The 20,779-nt window shown below is 34.5% G+C and overlaps 2 protein-coding genes across 2 annotated transcripts; both read left to right on the top strand.

Annotated features, from left to right (window-relative positions):
• Positions 1–151: 151 nt before the first annotated feature.
• Positions 152–9,176, top strand: LOC113229576 (glutamate receptor ionotropic, kainate 2-like). Its single transcript, XM_026463228.1, has 16 exons — positions 152–417; positions 861–1,001; positions 1,185–1,571; positions 1,848–1,939; positions 2,040–2,156; positions 2,663–2,851; positions 3,325–3,510; positions 3,758–3,985; positions 4,553–4,804; positions 4,957–5,180; positions 5,750–5,887; positions 6,017–6,215; positions 6,339–6,567; positions 7,267–7,385; positions 8,002–8,157; positions 8,504–9,176. The coding sequence occupies exons 1-16, from the start codon at positions 321–323 to the stop codon at positions 8,696–8,698; spliced, it is 2,949 nt and encodes a 982-aa protein (XP_026319013.1). The 5' UTR covers positions 152–320; the 3' UTR covers positions 8,699–9,176.
• A 2,292-nt stretch (positions 9,177–11,468) lies between these two features.
• Positions 11,469–20,437, top strand: LOC113229776. The gene is made up of 8 exons (XM_026463459.1): positions 11,469–11,535; positions 12,941–13,104; positions 13,966–14,071; positions 14,928–15,072; positions 16,463–16,675; positions 18,277–18,364; positions 18,744–18,975; positions 20,032–20,437. The coding sequence occupies exons 1-8, from the start codon at positions 11,469–11,471 to the stop codon at positions 20,409–20,411; spliced, it is 1,395 nt and encodes a 464-aa protein (XP_026319244.1). The 3' UTR covers positions 20,412–20,437.
• Positions 20,438–20,779: the final 342 nt, after the last annotated feature.

The following is a 20,779-nucleotide window of genomic DNA, read 5'->3' as shown; positions in this document are numbered from 1 at the left end:
TTCAATTGAAAAATGCCGCAACTGTAAATACGCGAAAATTTGTTTCCTATATACTTGTTTACTACTTAGACTTCACTTGAATAGACTGTAAGTATTAAAAATAGAACGGATTTTACCACAGCGTCCAATAAATACTAAAATGCGAACGCCGCTTCTAAAATAGTCACTAAGACTATAAGCGTTAATTTAGTTTGGGTGAACGACGAACCAAACGTTTCACAGTTCGGAGTGAGAGTGCGCCAGTCATAATCATTAAGGCGAAAATAATGCAATAAACTTGTAAAGTACTTGTAAAACTTGAAAAAGTATTTAATATAAAAATGTGGATGATTGTGTTTATATTTTCATTATGGATACAATTTAGTGTCCCTGCGTTCTTGACCACATATATTTCAGCACATGAAGATTATCACATAGGTAAGTGAAATACTGTAAGTAATTTATTGTCTTTTTACTTCTATTTTCCTTATTATATTATCCTCTGGAAATAGAAGATAAATACTATTTTCTTATTTGAATGGTCCATGCAGATGCACTTTTTCCAAAACGGTAATAGAGTCAATATATCTTTGTATTGATATATAATATATATATCAATACAATACATTTCTTTGCAACAAATTTTGGTTAAATCTTATTTTGATTATGCATTTCAAATGAAATCCGAATACAGTATTTTCATCATAGTGTTATTTAATCAATCATGAGCTTGAAACCGTAAATATTTATCGAAAAATAACCTTAAAATTAACGTCTTTTAATCTTGGTTTCTAAAACGTACTACGCCTTCCAACTTTCACTTTTTAATGCTGTAATACCTCATTAAATATAATCACCGAATATATTCGTATTTTTTCCAGCCGGTATTTTCACGAAGTCTTCGACCATTCAACGTAATGCATTCAACGAGAGTTCGATTTCTGCTACGTACCAGAATCGAAGATTACAAGCTGTTATCATTGAACCAATAAGGGCTGATAGTTATTCGGCTTGGAGAGCACGTTAGTTTATTTAAATTACTCTATTATAAACTTTTACAAGTATAATTACTTATTTTCCGTAACTAATTCGAGAATATCAATTATTGTTTAAGGATTATACCCTAACAATGATTTGCTTAGTTTTGTTATTTACATAAGCTATTGACTATGTTTAGGAATTTGTAATACTTTTATTTCTTTTAGTATGTAATAAAAAAGGCGTACAGCCTGTAGCGATATTTGGACCACAAGATGAAATAGCCGACGGTGCAGTTCGTGACCAATGCGCCTTAGTTGAGATCCCGCATATTCAGGCAGCTTGGCAGCCTTACGACCCTGACTTAGAACTCATCACACAGCCTGCGCAAGAAGAAATTGAAAAAACAGACCCTGAAGATACTCTTGAAGGAGAAGAACCGGGAGAAGAAGAAGAAAAAACTGAAGAAAGTGAAGTGGAAGATGAAATGCCAAAGTTTAAAAAGATAACGATAAATTTCTTTCCCGATTCTGATGAAATTTCTATAGCGTTTGCAAACCTTTTGAAGTATTACCGGTGGGAGAGCTTTGCTGTTCTTTATGAAGATGAGTTTGGTAAATTTTATTTAATTAAGATACACAATTGACACATAACTTAGATTTTTTTGCATTATCCTGTATTGTATTCACATACAATTTATGTTATGACATTGAAATCATACAGGGAGAATAATCTTATTTGATTCAAAATTACCATTAATATTATGATGGCATATTTTTATTTAAATTTATGTGCATGTGTTTAAATTACGATGGAAATACTTTATAGCATACGTAATTGACTGTTTTGGTTTTTTTTTTTCATTTTTAACTTTTTTGTCTCAATTTCAGGGTTGTTACGTATTCAAAAGATACTCGCTCTAATGACGACTGAGTTCCCTGTTGTCGTTAGGAAGCTGGATCCTGATGGTGATAACTACAATGTAACTAACTTTGCGATAATTTATAAAAGCAAAATAAAAAAAAAACTTTTTCAAAGTGTAAGAAACAAATTTTCATATTATCTTTAAAATACATTTCCAGGTTTTAAAGGATCTCTTAGCCTATCAACAGAGCCGCTTTCTCTTGGATTGCCACGTAGATCGAATCAAGAAGTACATAGAAATTGCTGGCGAACTTGATATGCTCAACCATTATCAGGTTATTTTTCTGCGATATTCTTAATAATTGCAGCTACCATTGTTATAAGTGGTCCGATTTAAAGTACTTTTATTAATTCTCAAAACTACTTGAATAATATTTTTTTTATTTTTTTTTAATAATAATAACGCACACACTCAACATAGCCTACTACAACTAGGGAAACCCTGTGTCGCGGGTGCCATGGACACACACATAGACAACCACAAATTACACCCAAACTCACGAGAGAAATAAATGTAGGCCATACAAATATTTCTCCCGGCCCGGGAATCGAACCCGGGGACCTCTGCGTGGCAGTCCGGTATGGTAACCGTTCGGCCACGGAGGCAGTTGAATGTATGTAAATTAATTAACGCGACCATCGTGCCTGAAAAGCTATTGCATTTTCTGACAAATTCTGCAATGCCCTTTTCTACAGCAAAATCTCCGTATAGCTATTACACATAAAATAGTTACCAATCTTTAATTAAATTCTAGCCACAATCTATCTTTCGGTGTTCCAGCACTACATATTTATGTCTCTTGATACTGGTATAGTAGCTGACGAAAACTGGGTGCTGAATGTTCGATCCAATGTCACCTTTCTCAGTTTGACGAAGTTCGAAGAACTGCAAGACCCGCAGAATCGCCTTGCATCGCGTGTTGGGAAATGGAAAGCTACAGGAGGATCTCCACCAGTCAACAAATTCCCGGTTAAAACCATTGACTTACAAATAAATGGACGACGGGTCTAATACAAAAACCACGAAAAAATGTCCCAAGTCAACCTATTCGAAATTTAAATTGTAATGTCATCGCAGTATCGCGCTGTCAGTAGAACAAATGAAGACTAAAGCGGAGTGTCGCGCTCTGTATACGATTTTAGCGCCTTACAAGTGCGGACACTTTTTAGCGCGGACCCGACGTCCATATAATTGTAAGTCAATGGTTAAAACGAATAAAATTATTAACAAATGCTGTCACTTTTTTAAATTCAAAAATCCTAGATTTTTTTACTGAAACAGAAAAGTACAATTTCAGTATATTTGCAAAACTAACACCCGTTTACTAGAAAAGCAGTATTTCATTTTCTAATTTCCATTAAAGAAACCAAAAAATGCAATTGTACATTTTCAGTTAGGAACACTCTTATTACTTTAAAAATATATTATAATATATCTCGCAGTTGGAGTCGTTAATTATCGATGACGTAGCAAACCACGTGGTTCAAGCTGTTAAAAACGTGGAGATAAAAGTGGCAAATGACGCTGGTTACACAGACTCCAGTCTTCTAAGCACAACTCAATTCGCATGTGGTAATGATGCAAATAAGTGGGAGTATGGTGCTTTAGTTCAGCACGAAATATTAAACGTAAGTGTTTTCAAAGAACGTCTACAGTAGCAAACGCCAGTTTCCTTCCTACCTACTTACCTTCCAACCTATTTCATTGCAGCAATTTATATTGAATATGTGTTTCAATTTACTTTTAGGGTTTTAAGAGGAAAGAAGAACGATCTATAAACCCGTCAATCTTATATTTTGACACAAATCCTTTTAAACATCCCACGAAAGTTACATGCAGTAAAAACTAATGTTTACACAAGTGTTGATTTTGCAGACCACGACAATGGGTATAACAGGGAATGTGCAATTCGATGACAATGGAAAAAGAATAAACTATATTCTATACGTGACTGAAAAACAAGTGAAGCAAAAGGTAGGAGAACCTGATGTGACCTGTGTGTTTGAGAGCATAGCTCGATGGAATTCAGACACACAACAAATTATCGATGACAGAAATGAAACTGAGATCGTCAGTGCCGACATAAATCGGCACACTTTTAAAGTAAGTTATGTTTAGACAACAAAAGATTAACAAAAATGGTATTTTAAGCCAGTTCCAAACATTATATCAATATTTTAATTGCTCTTTTACAATAAATTACTAATTATACTAGCTATTCTAAACCACTAAGGGTGAGGCCAGAGGAATGTAATTTTGTGAGTTGTGAGTTGTGTTATTTGAGTTGCGTAATTTACGCTGCATTCGGTTTAATATACAATACCGGTTTGTTCCACACCACGCCGACGAAAATGAGTTAGCTGCCGACTCACGCGCATTACAATTGAATTTCGATCACACCGAGAAACATGCTGGTGCGGGTGGAGGAAGGGTGAGAGAAGTGGTCACTTTGGTATTGGATGCGCGTAAGCAGAAACGTTTCTTGCTCCATTACACTATATGACACAAACATCCCGTACAAACGCATAAAAGCAACTGAATGAAATACGTTCGTCTGGCGATACAACCAAATTTCAGTCGAACGTAAACTACGCGACTCAAAAAACCGTAATTGATTAAAAATGGATATTTAGTATACAGATTTTTAGCAATTTTCACCTTTGTATACAGATAATAGCAAAAGTGAGCAAACCTTTCTTTTCTAAAGTAACTTGTGATGGTAAAGAATGTCCTGAAGATTACGATGGACCTAAATACGAGGGTTTCTCAGTAGATCTCGTAGACAATATTGTTCAAATATTGAAGAGAGAAGAAGGAAAAGACTATGATTATGAATTTATCTACGACCAAACTATAGATTATGGAGAATATGACACTAAAACTAAAAAATGGAACGGGTTAATTGGACAATTGCTGGATAAGGTTGGTTGAATTGCAGTTAAACTTTAAAAAATCTATCATGTCTCAAATTACAAAAATGCATTGTGCGTTAAGATTTAGAAACAATAGAAAAGTAGACGATATAATTGCCGTAAATTGTGTAACCATGACGATATTTTGTTTTTTGTTGACAGAAAGCAGACTTGGCGGTGTGCGATTTAACAATAACAGAGCAGAGAAAAAACGTTGTAGACTTTTCCGTACCTATCATGTCTTTAGGTATCAGCATTCTCTACATTCAAGAACGTCAAGTGTCACCAGACACGTTCTCTTTCTTATATCCATACTCTATTGATGTATGGATGTATATTGGTACAGCATATTGTATTGTTTCTGTTGTTCTTTATCTATGCGCTAGGTGAGTCTACGTATTAATTTTATTTATTTAAAATAATAAACCATTTTTCAGAATAGTTATGAAAGTGATATAAATATACGGACAGCCCTCAGGGTCATTTACGAGGTAAGGTCAAATTTCGAAAGGGCCGAGGATCTACTCCACGATATCCACTCCACCTACCAACATAGGTGGAGTAGATATCGGTGGAAATTGGAAAAAAAAACCATACGAACTGTCAAGGTTATCCGCTGAAAGTTAAGCCTAATATTCACTCGATATATGCAGTAGTAATAAAAAAGTTAGTTTGTGTACAACAAGTATCTGGCAAGTGCCTGGTCTATTTACATCCCAAACAGATACTTTAACTTTTTTGTCTTAAACCAAGTAATATAATTACAAGTACGTATTGACAATCCATCTACTAGTTACAACTCAACAGAACACATGATTTCACTTCAAAGTTTGTACTTCCAGTATTCAAAAATCTCAGTTTTTCGTTTGTCTGACCAAACTTTTTTTTTTTTGATCAATCGACAAATAACACTTTACTTATTAATATTTTAATGTTCAATTTTGTTTAACCTCAGGATATCGCCAGCAGACTGGGAAAACCCGCAACCCTGTGACAAGGATCCGGAAGAATTAGAGAACATATGGAATTTCAAAAATTGCGCCTGGTTAACTATGGGTTCCATCATGACACAAGGATGTGACATTTTACCTAAGTAATAATTTTCAACCAAACTTCTACTAGACAATCTGATATTATCTAAATTCTCAATCTCGTATTAAGGAATAGGTAATTTGATTTAACCTATTTTTTATGTTCCATAATCCTCGGTGTCAAAACACAGGGCATTTGGCAGTCGCTGGGTATGCAGCATGTGGTGGTTCTTCGCTATGATAGTGTGTCAATCGTATATCGCTCAGCTGTCGGCCTCTATGACATCTGCTTTAGAAAACGAACCCCTCAATGGCGTTGAAGATTTACCTAATCAAAATAAAATTCGTTTCGGAGCGATTAAAGGCGGTTCTACTTTAGAGTTCTTTAAGGTAGGTATTAAGTAATTTCTCTCAAAGACTTTTAAAATATTTAACCAGATGATACACAGGGTTAATTGTAAAAATTACAACCTCGCAAGACTATATTACTCAAAAAAGAAAAATGTTTTTCAGCGTTCGAAAGACAAAACATACAAAACAATATACGAAGTCATGAGTAAGAATCCAGCATTATTGGTGAAAACTAACGACGAAGGAGAAAAAAGAGTAATCAGTGGCAACGGAAAATATGCATTTTTCATGGAATCGAGTAATATTGATTACAAACTCAAGAGAAATTGTAATTTGAAGAAAGTTGGTGATTTGTTGGATTCGAAGGACTACGGTATTGCTATGCCTGCAAGTAAGTTTTTAGTAAGATAAGGTACATTATATACAGGGTGTAATCGCTAAGTGTGCCTAGGCGATTGTTCTTTAAATAATAAGATATATCAAAAAACTTAAACTGACATCGAAAGTATATTAATACTTAGTTTAAGTTAATCATAACATCCAAAAGTTCAACGTTAAACGCTCCCATGCATTTAATATGACATTCGTAGAGAGCCTTTAGTGGACCAACTTTAAGAGTGAGCAATAAGTTTACAGATAACGAAACTGCTATAAATAAAGTAATTAAACTGTCTTTTAATTTAATAAAATGAAAGTGATATTTATTTTTAAGTAATTATAAAATTTTGTACTCAAAGCAGTTGTTCGAAATTAAAGCCACTCTACCAGTGTCATTTTAAATGTATGAGGGCGTTTAATGTAAACATTTTGGACATATCTAATTTAATTTTTTTTATTATTGATGTCGTTTAAAGGTTTTTGATATCTCTTGTATTTACGGAATAATAGCCTGGACACACTTAACGATTACACCCTGTATACATATTAACAGGACCTCCATTACATGACTTTGCTGCTTCTAGAGATTGCAGGGAGATTGAAGGGACCACGACTGTGCCAGTCTGGGTACTTTAGTTCGTCGACTTATTATTGTATCGATTCCGTTAATATAATTTTGGATACTATATTTTAAAGAAAACATTTTTTGCAGATTCTCCCTTCCGGAAGATAATAAACAATGCAATATTGAAATTAAAGGAACTCACCATATTAAGCAATATAACAGATAAATGGTGGAATGAAATGTACGGAGCGAAAGATTGTTCTGCGGTCAGTGGTTGACAACCTTGAATACAGTAGTTACTTAATTATATTTTCTAGATTTCATCGTTTGCAACAGAATTACGATTATTATTTAACCTCATAGTAATGTGACCGACATATTTTAAAAACGTAACAAATTTAAAACTGAAAGTTTCAAATTTGAATAGTCTTATATACTTTTTAACACTTTCTTATTTATTTATGGTGAAATTAAATGCACATGGGACTTGTCAACTTACGTCTCGGGGTGACGGGCGTAGTCGCAGCGCCCCTAAGATTTTGCTATTTAAAGGTCTGAATGGCATTGCAATTGTTATTGATAGGCGTGTCATTTACTACCAGGTCCATGACTTGTTTGTCGGTCACTTGGTTTTATAAAAAAAACTCTCTTTATTAGTTTCTCTATTATTTATTTGTTCTCTCAAGTTAACAAAGACTACTTTAGCCGTCTCTCAATAAATAGTATCATTTTAATGACAGCTACAACCTAAAAAGGGTCACCTCACTAATGGCCGACTCATGAATGGTCAGAATTTAAACTTCTAGGAGTTATACAATTACGGACTATTTAGTTATTCAAATTTGCAACTTTCATAAAAATATAAATTAGTCAATGTTTTAGGGTAAAGAAGACGCTCAAGACGATATAGAGGGCGACATGGAATTGGAAAACCTAGTGGGATTGTTTCTGTTGACGGTCTTGGGGCTCATCATCAGTGTGCTCATCACAGCCGGTGAATTCATGAACGAAGTGCGGAATATCGTTGTTCGTGAGCAGGTACATTACGAATTCTAAAGCTAGACAAGGAGAGAATACTTAGTACATTGGGCTGCCCTTAGCGGTATGCCATTAGTACGGAACATCGTTACACCAATATATATCCATCTTCATAAAGATTTTTTAACCTACTCCGACATTAAATTTCTTTCATTGTCCTTCATCGCCAAAACAAACAATGATTTATTACTTTTTTTAAATTATGTCACGCATTGCAAATTCTTTATTTTGATGTAATCTTAATTTCGATATCATAATGATTACAATTAATAAATAATATGCAATGCTATTCATGGAAACGCATTACAAAATATTTTTAAGTACTTATATTTAATATTACTTTCAGGTATCTCACAAAGAGGCGTTTGTAAAAGAATTAAGAGCATCGCTGAACTTCTCACAAACTCAGAAACCAGTACTACGAAACCCTAGTCGAGCGCCATCTATGGTTAACTCTGAGAAAATAGAGGTGCCTCTCAACCCTGAAGAGAAGAAGGAACGACGATCTGCTGCCTTAGAAAACTTTCTAGAGCATTGCTAAAATAATACAGCAAGAAAATCTCACAGTGATTGAACTCTAGATGGATACCACTAACTAAGATATTAAATATCGTACATCCCCCAGCAAATAACACATTTGCAACACAAAGGTTCTTGAACTTAGTATCGCGAATTTTTGTAATCAATGGTAACATTTTTTTTCATGCGGTCCATGTGATTAGTTGCCGGCTGAAATACTAAACATCTGACTTGTAATAATAGAATCTGAATTGTAGTAATAAAATATATCTACTCGTATAATGTGAAATTTGAAAACCGTTAAACTCTCGCCCGTTTTTTATCAAATAATTTAATATTTTTGTTGTTTTCAACACGTAGCTTGTATTATAAGCTTGAAATAGAAGATTGTTAATTTAATGTTTTCATGTAAGTGACAGATATCGTAATGAGAATAAAAGAAACTAGTTTTGTTTGTAAAGATTTCATAATTTATTTTTTAGATACATTTTACTATTTTACCACACTTTATACATAAGCATAAGAACATACGGTTATAACAGTAGTTATAGTAACTGTTTTTACCGTACCCATGAGCATTTTTGTTTTATTTTTATTAATCCTCAGGGTTTTTTTTTTTTTCATTTTTTCATTATTCAGCTGAATAATGACGACTGACTGAACTAGACGTGATATGTTACTTATGTTTAGTGTAGTGATATTAATACTTAAACACGCCCATTAAAAATTATAGCATATGGTAAGAGTAAATATACGTAGAATCATCATTATTCAAAGCAACAGGCAATGACAAAATATATTTCCCAATATTTTCCAATTGTAATGTATCATATTTTGATACATTACACAAATTAATAAGATACATTAACAACTTACGTATATACTAGGGCTAGGTCTAAATTAAATGGATGATATTGGGTCCTCAAAACCGGGTGCCCCAAATGCTGGCAGCGTTCATCATTTTATACATAGTTTTGGTAATACGTTGGGCAAGGTGCCAACCCCAGTGAATCTTAAAGGAGAACAACCAAATCCCGTACACAAAAAGCCAGACTTAGAATAAACATACATACTTTTGATGATCACTCACGACATTTCTTCTCAAACTTAGTTTATTTTATATTAACCGACAGGACCAACAGGTCGAGCGCCTGGTGGTTAGCGACACCACTATCCATGACAGTTCCAGTGACATTCGGTGTTTTAAATAGCAAAGATCTGAGGGGCAATGAAACTGCGCCCGTCACCCTCACACATGTGTCTGTAATTTCATCAGCACTCTTACCCTTTAAAACCGGAACGCAGTAAAGTTCATATTACTGTTTGACGGCAGAAATAGATAAGGTGGCTGTACTTCTCACGACGAACTTTTTCACAAACAGCTCTACTGCTACTAAAACTATTACCCATCATATTCAACGATGATGTATTTCATTATTCTTTTGTTTAGTTGTTCCTTTTTGTTTGTTTTTCAGATTTTATTTGGTACAAGGTATAGCTGACTTTGCGACCAACGAGGCCCTAAGGTTTCGACTCCGAAGGGTTCCAATAAGTGATAGTTATCAGGATACCAGTACTTTTGTAATTAAACTGTTACAAATTTACCCACATGCATATATGCATTAGAGTATATACATTACATATGTATAACAGGTCTCTTTCGAATCATCATCATCGTCATCTCACCCCGTTAACACCCACTGGTGGGTTTAGGCCTCCTCTTTTGCACGCCAGCTCAATCGGTCCTGTGCGAATCTTATCCACAATCTTCCAGCCACCCCGACAATATCGTCCGACCGTCTAGCAGGTGGTCTGCCTCGAGGACGTCTCGCTTCTACCGGGTACCGCTCAGTAACCGCCATGGTCCATCAGTCGTCGTCCCGCTTTTTCGAATAATATGTATAAATGCTATGAAAAAATCACGCCTTTTTTAATAACAATAACTTTATTCAATCACACAAAGACAATGGTAAATCATAACATTATAAGCAAAAAACATTTAGGAACCTTTGTGAGATCGTACTAGGATTCCTTGTTTGATGGATCGCCAGGCCCTCGCTTCTGCAGTTGGACTTAAAAAAAAATTAGCACTGTGAGTTGATTTGTTGTTTAAACAAGGTAAATTAAGCAACAAAATATACTTAGTTAAAGATAATACCTTTTTTTTATAATATCAAGTGATGGGACGAACAAGATCGTGCGCCTGGTGGTAAGCTACAGGCCTGTCCATAACTCTTACAGTGCCACTCAAAGCTTTAAATCGCAAAAATCTAACAGGCACTTCCACTGCGCCCGTCATCTTGAGATATACGTTGGCAAATCCCATATGCCTGTAATTTCACCAGCACCCTTACCCTTCAAAACTTAAATACAGTAATGCTGACATTATTGCTTGGCGACAGAAATAGGTAAGGTGGCAGTACTACCCTGGACGAACTGTTTCACAAGGAGCTCTACTACTACTCTATTCTGATTGCTCTAATTGCTCTGTTGAAGAGGCGTAAGTAAAATTGGGTTGAATCATAATCCAAGGTAGGTAGAGGTCACAGCCTTCCACTACGATCCTGATAAACATTTTTCACCTTGTCGACTATCAATATTTTCATACGCGTTCATTGGTTAAGGTATCAGTATAATAAGGTCGTAAAAATATCGATTAGATTCGATGGCAATCCATTTAATTGACATATTTAATGATAGGAAAATAATTTTACCTACATTATCAGATCAGTTTATAATATAATTAATGCTAATACTCAAAATCATTCAGTGGGGTAATTAAATCATACAAAATGGTTGTGTTTTACATCTTTTTGATCACTTTTGTAGCCAGCGGGCTTGGCGCTGTGATCCCACCAAGTAAGTTTGAATCTGGTTTTAGATACAATAATGTTACCCGAAAACAATTATCGAATGACATAATTTGACCTATCGACTTTATTTACATTTGCTGTAGAGTTGATAGTAGCTTAAAGAAAAGTTTTGTTTCATCAACGTTACGGTTTTCTTGCGTACTCTTAATATGCATTAGGCACGTTACTGATTTTCTGAAGAAGCTAGTCAGTTTTATGAAAACCCAATATGACAAACGCAGTCTATTTCTTAGGTTTTCCAATGAATCCTATTTATCATAGTATTACAATATTCTCTACTGTAGCGCAACGCTTTTGATGTCCGGCGATACCCCGCCTACCTGTTTAGGTACATGCGCTATCGTACTAAGATATGCAAGGGTTGTCAAAAAAGGGAAAACTAATTTTGGCCATTACTTTAACGTAATCATTTATCAAGAAGTAATACTTAATCAATATTGCGCGTAAATAAATAATTTAATAATACAAAACTGAAAACATAAAAATAACGTGTCACCTAAAAATTTGGCAGTGCACTACTAGAAAAGTAATATTTAATTACTAAATAAGTCCTATTTTGTTTGTTGTAAATGTTGGACACCACATTACATACACTTACCACTGTATATATGTATCAAAATCATTATTTAAGTATTCTACACATATAACTGAACACAACACACTACATTATAGAAATATTTATGTAAAACTCACTCGGTTTTAGGGCCCACTGAAAATCAGCGTCACAGCCTGTTCTTGGTGGTGACAATAGCCGAGTGGGATCCTGTTACATACGCCCCAGGCGCACACACGACATTCAATCTAATTGTGTTGAATATTTAATGTTTGGTTTTTGTTGTTGTGCATGATTTTATTTTTATTCCTTTTTTCCTGTTATTTCTATTTTAATTTTTTGTTTTAACTTAGCTTCATCTTTTTTTTATCTTCATTTTATTACTGTGTATATTTTTGTTGAGGCGTAGTAATAAACGATTTCTATTCTATTCTAACAATTATTGTGTGTAAATAAATAATAAATTATTATCCAGTAACATAGACTTACAAGTATTGATTGCATTGCCAAATATTTACGTGACACTTTATTTTTATGTTTCAGTTTTCTATTATTCAATTTAAGTATAATATACTACTATTTAAGTATAATGTACTTAAATTTAATAACAGAAAAATGAGAATTGCGCAATTGTTTTAACAACCGTAAAACTGTGGTTTTAATATACGAGTACATTTGCGATTCTTGTTCTTTCTTTTGCGATTGTTACACATTTTCAATCGCAGAACACAATAATATTTTAATTTTATATATTATAATGTTAATAGAAATTATATTTTTTAACTCCCTTACCGATATGTACAATAATTGAGGCGAAAAAAAATATATATGTAATCAGGCAACACGTCACACTTTGATGGACAAATAAATTTGGAAAGGATTGTGTGCGGTCGAGTGTGGATCACGGTACACACTTTGGAGGTACGACAATCCACCAATACCATTCTTGATGCCATCGAACTAAACTGGGACTACACAGGTTGCATCAGTGCTTGGAGACAGGTATGTAACAAATGAATGTAGTTACGTTTCACGAGACTAAAAATTGAGTTGTTTTGTTTACTTTCTGTATGTATATTAAGGGCAATATACAGATTATAATATACATATGATAACGATAGATATGACAATTTAATATTTTATATCTCTAATACTAAACAGTTTTGGTTTACGATAAGGTTTCATAGGTTATTATTACTTTGCTACGTGTTATATGGTTCTAGCCTCACAAATTATTTTAAAGCCGAAAAATCTTAGAAACTACGACGTACTTGTTCTTTAGCTGAATTTATATTTCTTAACAAAATATATTATGGTAGCGGGTAGATAAATAAAAAAATAATAAAGTTTATAAATAGACAATTTCCTCGAGGGCCGTACCCTGGGGCAACGTGTCCTGGGGGCTGGCAACATTTTCCCTTTGAATTGCGAAACCATTCCTTGGCGAAAATAATTACTTGTTGTTCACCGGAGGCTTCTACGAAGCGATATGAGAGCTAAAAATTTCGCCTCTGGTTCCCAGGGACCCAAGGTTTCAACCGCAAAAGGTACAAAGTTGTAGCACTGAGCTAGGTTGGCGTATTTTAGCCTTTTGCGGCTCTCGGCCGCTCTGGCCACAGAGCCTGCGCCGCCCACGTTTGCAAAGACATGGGAGGGCGCTACAGTGTCCTCACAGGTTGCGTCTCCCTATCTTCTATGGACAGACTGTCATACCGTCAGGCCTCTTACCGTCACTGCGAATGATGCCAGTGGGCTCGAGAACTGACGGTATCTTAGCGCTGGTGAAGGCCCGTACAAAATAATTCGAAATAACGTGTCATCCATCACAATTTCCTGCTATAGCTTCGTATTCCCATCCAACAGATAGCTCTATTCGACTTTCAACCTGGAGCAACATCTTGGCACGATGCATTAGTGAAAAACGACACAATTATGCAAACTGGACGGTTCGTTACCAACGTGCCTCTAGGTAAAGTAGTCTGTATAATTCTAATACTACATACTAATCTTCATGCAATATTTAGTAGCAGGAGAGCTTCTTACGAAAGAGTTCGTCCAGGGAAATACTGCCACCTTATCTATTTCTGCCACCAAGCAGTAGATAATGTGAGTATTACTGCGTTCCGGTTTTAAGGGGAGAGGGTAACATTCAGATACACAGGAGATAGACAGTGCTGGTCAAATTATAGGCATATGGGACTTGTCAGCTTCTGTCTCAGGGTGACAGGAGCAGTGTGACTGCCCCTCAGATCTTTCCGATTCAATGCTCTGAGTGGCACTGGAACTGCTACAGACAGCGTGTTGCTTACGATCAGGCGCACGACTTGGTCGTTCGTCGTCACGTGGTATTATAAAAAAATGCATACTATATCAACTCTATACCGGATTTCATGCTAGGTTAACATTTTAAACTATAACGCCTATTTTTCCAGCCATCAACCAAGAGATATGTAGAGAGCCCGAAACGGTGGTTTGTTTGAATAAACAAATATAAGCGGTTTAGATCCGGAAAAATAGTTTAATTCCCTTAAAACCTTAAAACTCTTTACCACGTTTGTACTGTTTTATGATTATTATTAGCGACGATCCTGCCACACTCCTTTAGCTACCCGAAAATGTATGATAACCGTGCTCACTAGATCAAAAAGGCGAAAATTAAAAACTATGTTAGTTCCGAGATATTGGTAGTTTCGAAATTCCTTTCTTGTAAATTCTTTCCCAAATCAGTTTTAAGGCAACCGTTTGCTAAATTTTGTATTCAATCAAAACATTTCCTCTCCTTAAATGAGCATAAAGCATTTTATCGCATGCACAAGTCCTTTTAGGCGACGTAAACCTGCCAGGTGGATGGCAAAACGGTCAAGGAACGAGAGGCACACATTGTTTGTGGCCGTGGATCGGTGGTGGTGCAACTAACGTCGAAATCATTAACTGCTTGAAGATTCAGCCCACATGGATGCAGGATAATGCGTAAGTATTTATCACAGAACAATAAATATAGTAGAAGTGGTTAGTTAGCATCCTATGCGTGCCAACAATAGGTCTCACTCAACTCCTCCATTTTTGCTTTGTATGGTATGGTTGTGTTATTATTTCATGCAAATTCTCTAATATTCTAGAAAAATGCCTTATTGTGCTGTTTTGGAGTGCAAAAATGATATCCGCATCAAAAATATTACCCGTGATGGTATATCAAAGCAACGGAAAGTCTTATTTTATAAATGTTCAATTTTCTGTTTATCGAAATATTTTTTTTTGTTACAAGAAACGAAAGCCATGCTTATAGATCTGCAATATGGTCGTATGTTCTTGTTTGGAGTCGTTCGTCGTCGTTCAGCAATGAACCGCAAGATGACAGGACATTGATTGAGATTTCAATACACGATTTAGACGTCGTAACTTGTAATAATAGGTATATATGGTATTGAACTTTCGACGATATGCCAACAGGATAAAGTTTAAATTAGATTGACAATCCAGAATTGTAGTAGTTTCAAATTTAAAAAGAAATAATTTTTATATTTGAAACTACGACCAATCAATATCAAGATTTTGTGGTGTTTCAAATTAAGAATGTGTGAGTTTTGGCGACATCGATTCTGATAGTAATCGAGGCTTACGACACTTCCATTGTTTTTTTCCTCCGCGGTATTTACGTTAATAATTAAGGCTACAAAATGACACGCTGCCGACATATAAATTATTAAGTGCGAATAACCCGAATGCTACTGAAATGAGATATACAAGTATCACCTAAGTATTTTCGTTTCATCATCAATCTTTCTAAATCACAATCTAAACTAACCCCAAAACAAAACACCCCTTAATCAATAAGCAAAAGATATATGCGTCAGAATCCGAAAACAATTAACTTCTTTTAATAAAGTCATGTAACAAAAAAAATTTAGGAAAAGCTAACCTACATTATGTTAATTTATATTTCACTATACAGGATACTATGTTTTACTTGTATTGATATCCGTACATCCAGGAATTATTTATTCAGAAACCAAGGCGGTATTTGCGGCGGCTGAAACATTTCAGGTTTTGAAGGGCAAGGGTGGTGAAATTACAGACACATGGGACTTGTCAATTTATGTCTCAGGGTGAGACGGGCGCAGTGGCAGTACCTCTCACATTTTTGCGATTTAAAGCTCTGAGTGGGCCTGGAATTCCTATGGACACTTAACTAACTTAACACCAGTCGCACGACTCATTCGTCCCGTCACTTGATATCATAAAAACATTATTTTTAAATACGATTCTTAAGTAGTTACTAATGAAACGTATTCAATTGACATAGTATATTCAGAGATTAATTGCATTATATGTAATCTAAAAAAAATTTTGTTATTTTTAGTGATTTAATAAACAATCTACGTCTTGGCGAATTGGCCTTACCAGGAACGCATAACGCTGGCTCCTGGCGATTCAACTCACCGATATCTGATGCTGCCAGAGACTTGTTCGTGTTATGCCAGGATCGTTCTATTTGGTCCCAATTAGTACATGGCATTAGATACTTGGACTTCAGGGCCAGTTACTACAATACATATCCTAATGAAGACGACAGGTTTGTTAAAAATACTACTTAGTACAATAAAAATTCATTCTGCCGCCGTTAGTTGAAACGGCGCATGTGACATTTAAAAAAAATTGTTATTTATGTTGCCGTGGTCACTATTTTTATTTTTTTATAATTTTTTTTTTATAAAATATGAAGTTATCGCAAGAGAGAAGTACCTAGATTTTTTCTTCAAACATTATTTCACGGTTTTGAATTTTTCTCACAAGGCCCTTTCAAGTAACGGCGACAGCATTCATTTTATAAGATATCCGTTACGTCGAAGATGAACAGTATCAATACATGTAATAAAATCGGAAAAAGCTGTCTGTACTTAGGAAATGTTAGTCAGTGAAACCTAAAATTTCGGTTTTTAGGCTTTTTCCGTTTGACTGTGACTTTGTGCTCGCTAATCTACACAATGACTGAACCAATTTGAAGGTAATGTTAGCTGTTAAAATAAGCTTAGATTAAACATTTAGCGCTTGTGCGCCAAGTCTGATCCGAATCCGAGAACATACGAATATCGCTTGTACACCTAGAGTTAAAATGATCCCTGTGTGCGAAAGAACGAGTGCGGGCGCTGATCAAACTTTGATTAGACATGGTGTATGTTATGCATTAATACCCGATAGCTGTAAATCCAATATTGTATATATATGGAACCATTTCTGCGAGGAATACCCACGTATGACCAAACAACAGTTTCCTTTATATGCATCAGAGCATACATAAGTAAGACTCAGAACGCCGGAGAGCCCCAACGGCATACTGAAGACACGTGCCGATAGACTGCACAGTGCTTTGCAAAAGCTTCGGCTCTTATAAATCCTTATGTTGAATGTGTGTACGTTATAAGTAAATGTTGTGTGTATTTATTAGCATAAAATATGTAAACTGTTTTATAATGTGTGTATTTTATATTGTTACTAACGTAATTGTAGGTTTTTTCTTGTTTTATTTTGTGGTTTATTTTAAGTACCTTGTGGTAGAAATAAATAACATTTTAAATGATTAATTAATGAATAAGTGATACAAATGTTTGAGCGTATGAACGAGCACAGCTAGTAGTAAATAATTTTCAAGTTTTTAACATAGTAATGACGTCATTTATGTGGTTACATTGTAGTCGAGTTTACAAATTATACCTACACAAATAAGAAGAGCTCATAAACTATATTACTTAAGTGGAAATGTGATGTGGAGAGTTAGCCGCCCTGTTAGCTCTTTAATATAAATCTCCAGAGTGTTATTCTATATACTATTAGACAGATTAAACTTCGCCTATTTTAAAAGAATAAGCAAATTTTTTAAACAGATCACTTGCGAAGAGATGACCTGTTGAACTACCTGATCAAGTTTGAAGTCATGTCATATTTTGTATTTTTATAATCCTCAGTACCAAAATACTCCAAAGTTATATTTTTTACTTCATCGAATAGACACTTGCGTCGTTTTTAATTTAACGAATCTGTTTTTGATTTTTTTAATAAGTTTCGTTTCAGCGAAAAATAAATGGTGAACTAAACGCAATAGATACATGATGAAACAGATAAGCAAAACAAAATCAATGCCTACTTATATAACAAATGTTTTGACGTAATTTCCAGATATTGGCTGAATCACAATTTCGTAAGAGTACGGCCACTTGTCCCCCTTCTGAGAGAAATAAGGCAGTTCCTAGACTCCACTAGAGAGGTAAAGGAAATGAATATTAACTTTTGGGAAATGAAACTATTTTTCCGGATTTAAATCGCTTAAATTCGTTTTTTCAAAGAAATTAACATTTTGGGCCCTTTACAGGTCACATGATCACGATTTACTGAGGTGGTAAAGACATCAACCACTTACGTCGAATATTATGATTATTATATCAAGTGACAGAGGCAACATGATTTTTTATTAAATTGAATTTATTATTCATTACCTATGTGTAACAATCGCGAAAACCTAAGAACTCGATAAATATTAACATTGTGAATTCATTAAATGTACAAAGAAAATTTAACTTTAACTGTCTTTATAATAGTGAACAAAGAGCAAATAACTTTACTTACATTCCCTTGTTTCTTCTCAGTTAGTGATCCTGCATTTCCACCAATTTCCAGTTGGATTCGAAGAAAATAATGTTCTTAATCGAAATGTTCACGCTGGACTCCTACGCATTATCGAAAGGGAACTGGGCCCCCATATCGCACGCGCACACGATTTCCCATGGACCGCTGGGTCGAGAGGCCCCGTGCTATCGAGTTTCATTAACGCCAATAGAAGGCTCATTGTACCGTACAACCAAGATCGAATTGTTAGTGGTAAGTTTTAATATTGTTGATTATACGTGTACTTATTAGAAGTGTATAGTGTTAGAATTAACCAACACTGAACGTAAACATATCTATCACTTGTAATTGTTTGTTAGGGATAACAAAATAAAGAAATATTTTTTTGAGATATTGAATATCACGACGATGTTTGATGTATAATTTAACAATTTTAAAGCAATTCTAATTGCATTACAGAGTTATTAACATTTATTATAATACTAAATTATTGGTATGTCATTAAGAAGTAAAAAAATAAAATTCGTAAATATTTTTTTTCTTTTTGGTCAAATAAATTTAATTAAATATTAACATTTTATCGTAGCAAGCCATTATCATGTCATGAAGATTAAGTAAAGTTTTCTTTCTCCTTAGTCAAAACAAATTAAATTAATTTAAATTAAGTAGTCAGATTTGTTGAAATTTGTATGAAAATAAGTCTGTTTATTTGTTTGATATTCGTGATGTTCTACCGCCATATTATTTTTGTGAAATTACTTCACTAGTTTGTTACTCTTTTTTTACTTACTATCTCACAGAGTGTGATGATGTATGAGAAAATAAGGCCTTGAAAACCAAAACAAAGATCTGCAACAAGCACATAGAAAAATTCGTATGGTCCGTTAGTTCGTTCCGTGGCTTAGTAGGCATGCCACGGTTTGCTGGAAAACATTGGTCCGAATCCAGCCGGATCGAAGGATATTTGCTAAGTGTTCAATCATTTTTCTAAGTGTTTAATTGTTATCATTGTATTAATAATTATAACAAATAAATAAGTTAAGGTTCTTTCTTCCATTCTTCAGGTTTTTTAGATTCTCACTTTTAAACCCCAAAATGTATTTCTCATTAAAGTAAGTAAATCAACAAAAATTGTTAAAGAATTGATTACAAAATTTTTTTAACATTATTCAAACGCTAATTATTTTATTCTTTTATTGAGTTTAAATCCCCATTTAGTATATAAAAACATTTCGGGACTCTAGTTGTAATGTATTTTGTATGTTTATTACGTCTAAATTGGATCTGTAGCGACGTTTCTTCTTTCAGAAAACAATTGGCTTTTTCCTCAACTACCCCATTTATGGGCAAACACGAATAACGTGGACGAATTATTCCGTTACCTCGACAATCAACTTCAAACTCAAAATCCACGGCCAACTTCACGTAATCCAATGCATTCAGCTATGGCTCAAACTACCCTTACGGCTACCGATATTGCATTATTCCGAAGCTCAATTAGGCAAGCTGCGAACGATGTCAATCATAGAGTGACTTGGAGATTATTGAACCAGTGGCGAAGAACTTCAAATATCATAGCTTCGGATTTTTTCCTCGGAAATGATGTTATAGACATGTCCATCATTGTTAGCAGGGAACGAGGACTTCAAAAAGTCGAAATGGCTGACACAAATGACGAAACTATCTAGGTTATATATATAGGTTATTTTTGAAAACTGGCTAAATTCGTTGTTAAAGTAACAAAATTTATAATAAATATTTCGATGACAGCATGACTTCAGTTTACTTTTACCTGAGTTTGATATTATTTATATTTACTAAGATTTTGGTAGTACCTACAAACTAATGCCTCGGTGTAGGGAAATAATTGGTTAGATTGTGGTTAGGCTTTTTATCTCCAGTCTTTCACTCTAAGAATTACAAATTAAAAGGAATAATTGTGTTGCAATCCACTATAAAGCGACAAACCAACCACAGAACATGAAAGAAAAATTATATTTGGCGAAATTGATATATATGTATATATATATATATATATATATATATATATATATAT

This window comes from Hyposmocoma kahamanoa, unplaced genomic scaffold (assembly GCF_003589595.1).
Source record: "Hyposmocoma kahamanoa isolate Upper Pololo Valley unplaced genomic scaffold, ASM358959v1 62, whole genome shotgun sequence".
Lineage (NCBI taxonomy): Eukaryota > Metazoa > Arthropoda > Insecta > Lepidoptera > Cosmopterigidae > Hyposmocoma > Hyposmocoma kahamanoa.
Note: the sequence above shows the minus strand (reverse complement) of the source record. Positions and strands in the feature narration are given on the sequence as shown.